Source organism: Panthera leo, chromosome A2, assembly GCF_018350215.1.
Source record: "Panthera leo isolate Ple1 chromosome A2, P.leo_Ple1_pat1.1, whole genome shotgun sequence".
Lineage (NCBI taxonomy): Eukaryota > Metazoa > Chordata > Mammalia > Carnivora > Felidae > Panthera > Panthera leo.
The window spans coordinates 119,358,879-119,369,001 of record NC_056680.1 but is presented as its reverse complement, the minus strand read 5'-3'; the positions used below and the strand labels follow the sequence as shown (position 1 = coordinate 119,369,001).

Genomic DNA, 10,123 nt, shown 5'->3' with positions numbered 1-10,123 from the left:
AGAACGCTTACACCATACATACATGTCATGGAGCCAGCCCAGACTTGCTTATGCTTCTGACCCCTGCAAACACCCAGCGGTGCGCTTGAGATTTAAAGGGCAAGCTCTCCAAAAGCGAAATGACAAAGCTCTTGCTTCTCTCATGAACAGCATTCCCTTCTGTTCCTTCTGTGGATTATCCACAGCAATCCCTTCTGCGATTATACAAATTCTACATTTAAGCATAATCAATACTTGAATCTCCCGGAACATGATCAAGCCTGGATCCATCCATAAACAAAGGCATTACATAGTTAAGAGATAGGCATTTCAACGGAGACAACAATGTCCTTGCTTTTGCTAAAAAGTATTGCTTTCTATAGAAAACTGGGTATAGGTTATGTCGCAATAAAGTAGAATTTACATTTTAGAAAATGCTTTCCTTCAAACTCCTGTTATTTTTCTCCGTTTTCTTTGTAAATCCAAGTATATGTACTTTTTCCCTCCCCAAAAGCTACATATGGACGGGCCTGTCTCTAATATTTGAGAAGCCCAGGGTTAGAGTGTGAGAGGAGATCCCTGGTCCCGGCTCCTCCTCTCAGCTCTGGCTCCTGCGTTACCCAGTGTCTCAGTGGCCTCCCAGGCATGCCACGGGAAATCCCAGCTCACACCTCCAGATTCTTTTTGCACAGCTGCCTTTTGGCCTTCACTTGGCCCGAGACATATACCCACTTGTGGCATCATCAGCCCCCAAGAGGACAGATGGATAAAAGATCTTCACAGCCTTAGGCAGTTGAGTAGGAAATTCCAGGGTCCCAGGAACCCTGAGCAGGAGTGGGGATATGGGTTGTGGGTGGGCACATACCTTTGGAAGCCTGGAATCCTGCTCTTCTGGAGAGGGACACAACCAGAGGGGGACTGGAACAAAGCCCTCTAAAGTGTGGGATCCAACGGGGGGGGGGGGGGGGGGGGGGGGGGGGGGGGGGGCGCGGCGGCGGCAGGGTACAAGGGGCCCAGGGGGCCCCTACCCTACAGGACTACCAAGAGTATCTATACATTGTATCTATACCTATGTATATTTCATGTAAGTGAACACCTTGGTCTGGATGTTCTATCAACTGCACACCCCCATTCCACACAAACCCACTGTCAGATTTCAAGGTTCTAGAAGGCAGGAACCAGACAGATAACATTCTCTCTATAGAGCACCTGCTTTATTTAGCAGAGATGCCTCTTGATGTTGCAGTACAAATACGATGAAGTCAGTTTCTTATGTAGAAGTCCTTACCTGCAGAAGTGCTTAAAAAGGAGTAAGGGAATATTTATTTGGAAGTCCTTGTATGAGTGAAGTTGTGTGATACTGTTAAAAAAAAAAAAAAAACAGATGTCAAAAAAATCTCATCAACAAAGACAGAAGATCCGCAGGTTCCTAAGGGACTCTCTCACATGGATCTGCAGGCTCCCAGCACTTTCCTCCTCTGGAAACCTTCCTCAAGCTCTCAGTCCAGGCCAGGTGCCCTCTCAGGACTCCTACAGCTACCCCCCCCCCAACTCCCACAATGCTTCTCACTCGGTGCTACACCCACTCCTTGCCCATCAGCCTCCCCACTGAGCTGTCGCACCCTGGGATTTGGCACTTGGTAGAGTCTCACTAAATTCTTCCTGCCTGATCAACCAGCATTCAAAGCAAATGCAGTTTTGGAGTTGCTATGATAGCTCTTCACTACCAGGGGCTCTAGGTACTGCCGAATTCAAGCAAAACACTGTTTTAACTCCTGGAAGAGAGAGATGGTCTAAAAATAAATCAAACACCTGAACCGTGTAGCATTACAGAAATGGAGACCAAGGGGGGGGGGAGCGCATAGGAACATGGCATAAATGTACTCTGACGGATTTAAATGTCATTCATTTTTAAAGTTGACCTCAAGTTACATGCCTCTAGAAAGGGAAACATTTGTTAAAAAGACAGTAACCATGCTTTTTCAGAAAGGCTGAGCCCCCATATGTGTTACCACTTCATCTGTAGATTTCAAAGTCTTACTGAAACTGACTGAGGGCACAAGCAACACCTATCAAAAGCTGTGTATACTTATTTGAAGTATGGCACACTATATCTATTTTAAGCAAGGTTAACTATCGGTGGCAGATGGATTACTTCAAGAAAATGGAACACTATGGAAAAGCAATTGTCTTTTGACATAAACCATGTACGATATTATTTCTACCTGCAGTCCAGCACTACCGGAAGGAATGTTAAACGCCGGGCAATAACACCAAAGACACTGAAAAATACTGAACATCTGCAGCGATCTGATGACTTTGTAAATCTTCCTTAGAGGCACCTATAAAGGAAAGACACTTGAAGTGGAGTGACTGATTAGTCCAACTATAGAGGTCCTCTGATGGGACGCTGCCTGCCCTCATTCTGCAAGTTTTCTGCAGATGCAGGAGGAGAGGAAGCTTATGCAAAGGGATGGGGTCTGATCTCTGCATCTCCCTCTTCTGTGTTACACCTCTGTCAGCTTCCAACCTCTTCTCTGCTCTGATGGCTGTGTGTGCAGTCCTCACACCATAGACTCAAAGCAAATGCTGTCATGGCTCCATCCCAGCTAGATCCAGTGGTTCCCTTTGAAAGCCAGTAGCTTCTTACCATGCTATCCTCTGAAACAACGGGATAACCTCGGTTGCCAGCAAGGACTTCTGATAGTCCTCCTAACAGCTTCTGGGGCCCAACACAGGAAGGCATATGCTACACTGTGCCAGCCTGGGTTTCACCCACTAGGGCCGCCATACCTTCCTAAAGAGGCCTAGAGTCAAGACCTAAAAATGTTTCAGAAGCTTCTTACAACGAGAACTAAAAACCAATCTATGGTTTATCTTGTTAAGACAGAAACTTGGTTTCCCACATTCATCCTTTATTTGAAAACTCAAAGCACAGCACAAACTTGGTCTGTTCATTGTGCCCCGAAGGGGCATTTCATACTGACCACCCGCTAGCTCTCTTCCACCCATCTCCCGGGACCCTGCTTCCCCAGAAGTCTTCGCTGACCATGCAGCCAGTGATCTCTTTCCTTAAATTCAGAACTTGTCTCTATCAATTGCCTACACAAGGCTAAATGAGGCACTCAGTCACTGCCAAACACCGGCATTACTAAAAATCACCTTGCACCTCAACGGCTTTCTCTTACTACTGCCTTCTATTATTACTCAACCTTTCTATGCCCTCCCTACTAGCCAGCCTCTTGAGGTGAGGATATGTCTCCTTTAATTTTTCACACAGTAGGTCCTTAAAATCACATTTTCTGAACATTTGAGGCAGGGAGGGGGAGAGAAGAGGCCTTTATTTTTAGCAAGGCAGTTTGCATGAACAAATACTAAAACAGCTATTCCTTGCCCACCCTTATTCTCAGCAGGGGCTGCCCTCAAAGGAGCTAGTGACAAATGCTCCATTCTATATTGATAAGTGCTAAGATTCCCCACCCTCCCCCCACCCCCATCCCGCCACTAAGCCAGGCCTGAGAACTTCTGGGGTCTCAAGATTTTGAAGATCACTAGAAGTCCCAGGCATCAAGGGGTTGGGCCCCACCCCCGCAGGCAGCAGTTACCAGAGGGTCAATGAAGGTTTTATACATATATATATGCACACGTGCAGAGCCTACCCCAAGGCCTGTACGACTGGAGGAGGATTAATGGGACTAAATCACCAAAATCTGACAGAAACACTTCCACGGCGGTAGAACCAGTTCTGAGACTCTCCAGGCTCTTACCTACAGCAGGGCCAAGCGAATACTCGGTTCAGATCCCTAAAGGAGGCAATGCCTCTCCTGGGCTACCTGGACAGCCACGTCAAAAATCCAAACACCCAACATTCAGAAGGGGCTGACCTGGCCTCTTCTAGCCCACCGACAGTTCTTTGTAGCCAACGGGGTGCTGCCCTAAACGTCTTACAGAATGTTTGCGCAGTCCGTGCTGCCTGAACTTCCCGCAGGGTGGCACCTGGAAGAGCAAGGGACTTAAAAACGAGTAAGAGCATCCGTGCTCCCAATGCTCCGAAATGCCTGGTGTACTCATCTAAAATAAAAAGGTCTCTGTCTGCAAATTCCGTTTGTTGGCCCGGTAATCCACCCCCGCCCCCAGCCCTGCGTCCAGGGCCGACCCGTACAGCTGTTTTTAATCCCTACTTTTCTCACTCGGCGTCCCCGGCTTGGGCTGACCAGACGCGGAGCCACTTAGCGTTTCCTCCTCCCCTGTCGGGGTCTGTCCTCCCTCCGCCGTCTCCTCTTTCTCCGCCTGCATCCCCGGGGGGCAGAGTGTGGGAAGAACGAATTTCCGCCCGGTTTGCCCGCCACTCGCCGACTTGGGTCCCTTCCGGACGCAGCCTGCGCACCCCCGGCTCCTCCCCGGCTGTTCCACCGAGGCCGCGCTCCTGGTCCGGGACCGAGAGCCAGGAGGCGCGAGCTGCGGGGGCCGAGCCGCCGGGGCACAGCAGCCAAGCCGCGCCCCGAGGAGCTCTTGGAAGGGCTCCCGCCTGCAGCTGGGGAATCCGCTCGGCGGGGAGAATCCGTGCCAGGGAATCCAGCTCTCCGGACTCAGCTGCAAACAAAAAGCTCAGGTCTGACTCCCTCCCTCCCTCCGCCCCCCGACGCACACCCGGAGAAACAGTTTTGTGCAGAAATGCAACAAGTAGCACCCGGAGCTCCCCGAGCGCCCCGCGCCGCCTGACTTGGCTGGGGGAACCCGCCTGCAGAGACCCGGGCCAGCCACCGGACAAAGGGCGGAGGAGGGGCTGGACCGCGCTGCGGAGTCCGAAAGAGGCCATTTAGCGACTCTGGCCAGGCCAAGGGGAATGCAGAGGAGACATAGAGCCGGCGGGCCAAGAGGACGATCCGGCCGCAGCACGCAGGACGGGCGGCGATGGAGGCTGCCCGCGCCGTGCGCTTCCTACTCGTGGTGTACGGCTGCCTCGCGCTCCCGCCGCGGGCCCAGCCCGTGTGCCCAGAGCGGTGCGACTGCCAGCACCCCCAGCACCTCCTGTGCACCAATAGGGGGCTCCGCGCAGTGCCCAAGACCAGCTCGCTGCCGAGCCCCCAGGACGTGCTCACCTACAGCCTCGGCGGCAACTTCATAACCAACATCACGGCCTTCGACTTCCACCGCCTGGGGCAGCTCAGACGGCTGGACCTGCAGTACAACCAGATCCGCGCTCTGCACCCCAAGACCTTCGAGAAGCTCTCGCGGCTGGAGGAGCTCTACCTGGGGAACAACCTCCTGCAGGCGCTCGTCCCGGGCACTCTGGCCCCGCTGCGCAAGCTGCGCATCCTCTACGCCAACGGGAACGAGATCGGCCGCCTAAGCCGCGGCTCCTTCGAGGGCCTGGAGAGTCTGGTCAAGCTGAGGCTGGATGGGAACGCCCTGGGGGCGCTGCCGGACGCGGTCTTCGCCCCCTTGGGCAACTTGCTTTACCTACATCTGGAGTCCAACCGGATCCGCTTTCTGGGCAAGAACGCTTTTGCCCAGTTGGGCAAACTGCGCTTCCTCAACCTCTCTGCCAACGAGCTGCAGCCCTCCCTGCGCCATGCAGCCACCTTCGCACCGCTGCGCTCCCTCTCCACCCTCATCCTCTCGGCCAACAGCCTCCAGCACCTCGGGCCGCGCGTCTTCCAGCACCTGCCTCGTCTCGGCCTACTCTCGCTCAGGGGCAACCAGCTCTCGCACCTCGCGCCGGAGGCCTTTTGGGGGTTGGAGGCCCTACGCGAGCTGCGCCTGGAGGGGAATCGGCTGAGCCAACTGCCCGTGGAGCTGCTGGAGCCTCTGCACAGCCTGGAGGCGCTGGACCTTAGCGGGAACGCGCTGTCAGCTCTGCACCCCACTATCTTTGGCCACCTGGGCCGGCTGCGCGAGCTCAGCCTGCGCGACAACGCGCTCAGCGCTCTCTCCGGGGACATCTTCGCTGCCAGCCCGGCCCTCTACCGGCTGGATCTAGACGGCAATGGCTGGACCTGCGACTGCCGTCTGCGGGGCCTGAAGCGCTGGATGGGCGACTGGCACTCACAAGGCCGTCTTCTCACGGTCTTCGTGCAGTGTCGCCACCCCCCGGCCTTGCGGGGCAAGTACCTGGATTACCTGGATGACCAGCAGCTGCAGAACGGGTCTTGTGCGAGTCCCTCGTCCTCAGTTTCCCCGACCGCGGAAGGGCTGCGGAGGCCCTTGCCCACAGCCGCCGGGGAGGAGGTGGCGCCCCCTGCAGGTGGCCTCGCGGAGGAGCTGCCGCCGCAGCCGCAGCCGCAGCAGCGCGGGCGATTTCTGCCTGGGGTGGTCTGGGATGGGGCCGCCAGGGAGCTTTTGGGCAACCGCAGCGCTCTGAGGCTGAGCCGACGGGGCCCGGGCCTCCAGCAGCCGGGCCCCTCCGCCGCTGCTGCCGCGGACCCGGCGCCACACCCTCTGGACCTGCTTCAGAAGCCCGAACGGGGACCTCCGACTTCTGCAGATGCTGCCCATGCGGAGCCCACCCCGACGGCCGCACCCGTCTCTGCGCCATCTTCCGCTGGCGACCCCTGGCAGCGCGCGGCAAAGCAGCGTCTGGCAGCGCAGCAGCAGGAGAGCACCGCCCAGTCCGACGGCGGGGTCGGCCTGCCGCCGCTGGTGTCTGACCCGTGCGACTTCAACAAGTTTATCCTGTGCAACCTGACGGTGGAGGCGGTGGGCGCCGACAGCGCCTCGGTGCGCTGGGCCGTGCGCCAGCACCGCAGCCCCCCGCCGCTGGGCGGCGCGCGCTTTCGTCTGCTCTTCGACCGCTTTGGCCAGCAGCCTAAGTTCCACCGCTTTGTCTACCTGCCAGAGCGCAGCGACTCGGCCACATTGCGCGAGCTGCGCGGAGACACACCCTACCTGGTGTGCGTCGAGGGAGTCCTCGGGGGTCGGGTCTGCCCGGTGGCCCCCCGTGACCATTGCGCTGGGCTGGTCACCCTGCCAGAGCCTGGGAGCCGGAGCAGCGTAGATTACCAGCTGCTGACCTTGGTCTTGCTGGCCGTCAACGCACTGCTGGTGCTCCTGGCCTTGGCGGCCTGGGCGTCACGCTGGCTGCGGAGGAAGTTGCGGGCTAGGCGGAAGGGTGGGGCCCCTGTGCATGTTAGACACATGTATTCCACCCGACGTCCCCTGCGCTCTATGGGCACCGGGGTGTCCGCCGACTTCTCTGGATTCCAGTCCCACCGTCCGCGCACCACCGTGTGTGCTCTCAGCGAGGCGGACCTCATCGAGTTCCCCTGCGACCGCTTCATGGACAGCGGCGGCGGCGGCACAGGTGGCAGCTTGAGACGGGAAGATCATCTTCTGCAGCGATTTGCTGACTAGATCCAGAGCCTCCGAGGTTGTGGAAACCTTCTCTTTGGCCTTGAGGAGCCACTTTCCATGGAACCCCTCAACCCGCCTCAAGGGGAGATCTCATTTTATCAGAGTTTCTCCTTTCCCCCTTTTGTGCATTTGCCAGACGAGTCAAAGGGAAAGCCGATTCGGCAACCCCTCGCCACCCCCAGTTCCCAGTACCCACTCATGAAGTGAATGGGTGGTACTTGGTCAAGGCCAAGAGTAGGGGACAAATGGATGATGGAGGTCAGACGGGGGGAAGCCTTCTTCTACAGGGAGACCTTGGCACAGCTGTGGCAATGGCCTTTGTAGCACTGCGATACAAGAGCCTGTCCCCCTTTGGGGTAGAAAAGGGTGCTTTTGCCCCCAGTGTGGCCAGAAAGAGATTTGGGTGCATGCTCTTTGTTTGTGTGCATGCTCTTTCAATGTGAAAGGAGAGTTTTGTTCTATTTAAGGAAAAAAGGAACTTACTTAGTATTACAAAGGAGGCTTGGCAACTTGACTGCACTGGTCTGGCAGTCTCGGCCAAGAAGGTGATGTTGTAAACAGGTGGTAAAGTTTAACACACTCACCAAGGAACTCTTTCATGTTGGTTAATAGAACATTCAGGATAATTTAATGTTTAAATAATCAGAGACACTATTTTTTTTTTTCTTTCAGGAATGTGAAGATTTCTGCCATGTAACAAACTGACAATAAACTCAAGGACTGTTTTAGTTGAGCTGAGTGGTTCAACTAGTATTTTCTTTTTAACATTAACACCGCAAGAACATTCGCTGACCTTGGGGTTAACTAAGGTGACCTACTTTCTCAGGAGAAGGCTGCGCGCAAGACTTCTCTGTCAGGGTTGCTCCTGTGGCTTTTTAATTTTGTTTTTCTGAACCTGTATATGCAGAAGGAAATTTCACTGCCGGCACTTGATAAAAGAATGTTAACTAACACGTGTGTAACCAGTGACCCCGCAGGGAAGGGCAGCCTTCTAGTTCACTTAACCGCATCTCTGACAATGTGTCCAGACTGGAATGAATACGATGTGGTACTTCTCGTGTTTTTCTCAGTGACACGCAGTTGAGGGTGCCCTGCTTCTCTGGGGTTGCACAGTAAAGCGATAAAGGTAATTTCCTAATAGCAAGGAAGCAAAAGGTGATGGTCAATTGATAGCGTGACGTTCAATCACAGCAGTGTCTTACTCTATATAAAATAGAGAGGAAGAAATCATCGGGAAAAATGTGAAAAAGTATACATCAGTGGTTGTCTGTTTCTACTAAAGCCAGAAGGTTGTTAGGAGTACTTAAACCTCACTGTGAAATAATTATATATTTTGCAAGTTAATCCCTCCACTACCCAGTGTTGTACCACGTTATTAAATCTTATCGTTTAGTTACTAATTGCAGTATTTCTTTTAAAATGTTGTTTTGCTTTAAACTTAGGATTAGGCTCCTTTATTTGCTCCTCCATTGTTTTCAACTATTTGGGACACTTTGGTCCCCTGATATTTATGAAGTACATGTTTATCGCTAACCGTAGTGCTTTGGTTTACATTAGCAGTTTTGTGTGTGGTCTAAAAAAGCGGTCCCAGAGAAGATCTGCACGGTTATACTGTCCATGGTTATGGATTTATTGGCAGTGGGGTGCCGTGGAGGCGACTGCAATGGTGCTAAGGCTAACAGCAAATCTTCTAATTAGGGCCTTACGCCCCTGATGGTCCTGATGACTCAGGGAATCTATCCTAGACCGGGGGTCCTTCCCCAGGCCTCTCCTTTTATGTTTGGTCCATTGAGCCAAACCTGCCCTTGGCCCAGCAGCTGAGCAGGGACCCAGGCATCTAAATGAACTGATCTGTGTTGATGTTCAGATGAGTGAATGTCCAGACCACTTAAAGTACAGCTGCTTCTCTGATAGTCGTATCTGTGGGGCCCAAACTTGACCAACCACAGGAAAGAGGCTGTCATTCTTACTCTGCTGCCGAGTATTGTGACCAATCCCGAGCCTATTAGTATGCAGGAGAGGAGTCGTTCACTCTGTTTTGCAACCTCCGGGCTATCTTAAACCCCTGGTGCCCCTACTTTTGTTCATTTGTACAGTGATGGCATCTTTTAGCTGTTCCTTTGCACAGCAGTGAAATACTGAGCCCCACTGAAAGTCTGGAAAAGACCTCTGGATCTTCCCACCACCCACCCTTTCGTAGCAGAACATCACTGAAAATACTTCACAGAAAAACAGTAAAAGCTATGTGAAAACAGTTCGACTGGAAAGTCTTTCGGTGGGAAATGAATAAATGTTATATGTTGTTATGTTCAGTTATGTCAATAAACCCACTTGCTAATGGAGATGTTTTATGGTCGGAGTTTCCAAATATTTTATACGCTTTCATAATGATCCGCTGTGGTTTTCTACAGCAGTTGTGATCGATGACAATGAAACATGAGCTTGAAGTCTATCTGTCCTCGTTCAGTGGTTTTTAATTGCCATTTCTACGGTAGCGTACACACTCTATTTTTCAGGAATAGATAGGTGATTTGGTGCCCAGAGAAACAATAAGATGACTGTAAAAGCGATGGTGAGCTGTGATATGAAAACGCTGTTAATATACCAGTGACAGCAAGATGATTGGGTCTCAGCAGGCCTCAGCTGTTTAAAGGAATTGGAATTAAAAGTCAAGCCCTTTGACTCCCATGGTCAATGATAAGAAGGAGCTATCTTGAACTGGAGGTCATTTTTTCATTACAAAGTTTATGAAAAGATAAGATTCCTGAAGAAAAAAGACTAAACTTCGCAT

The 10,123-nt window shown here is 52.8% G+C and overlaps 1 protein-coding gene across 1 annotated transcript; it reads left to right on the top strand.

The window, feature by feature from the left end:
• Positions 1-4,419: 4,419 nt before the first annotated feature.
• On the top strand, positions 4,420-9,674 carry TRIL (TLR4 interactor with leucine rich repeats). The gene is made up of 2 exons (XM_042921078.1): positions 4,420-7,348; positions 8,005-9,674. The coding sequence occupies exon 1, from the start codon at positions 4,894-4,896 to the stop codon at positions 7,330-7,332; it is 2,439 nt and encodes an 812-aa protein (XP_042777012.1). The 5' UTR covers positions 4,420-4,893; the 3' UTR covers positions 7,333-7,348; positions 8,005-9,674.
• Positions 9,675-10,123: the final 449 nt, after the last annotated feature.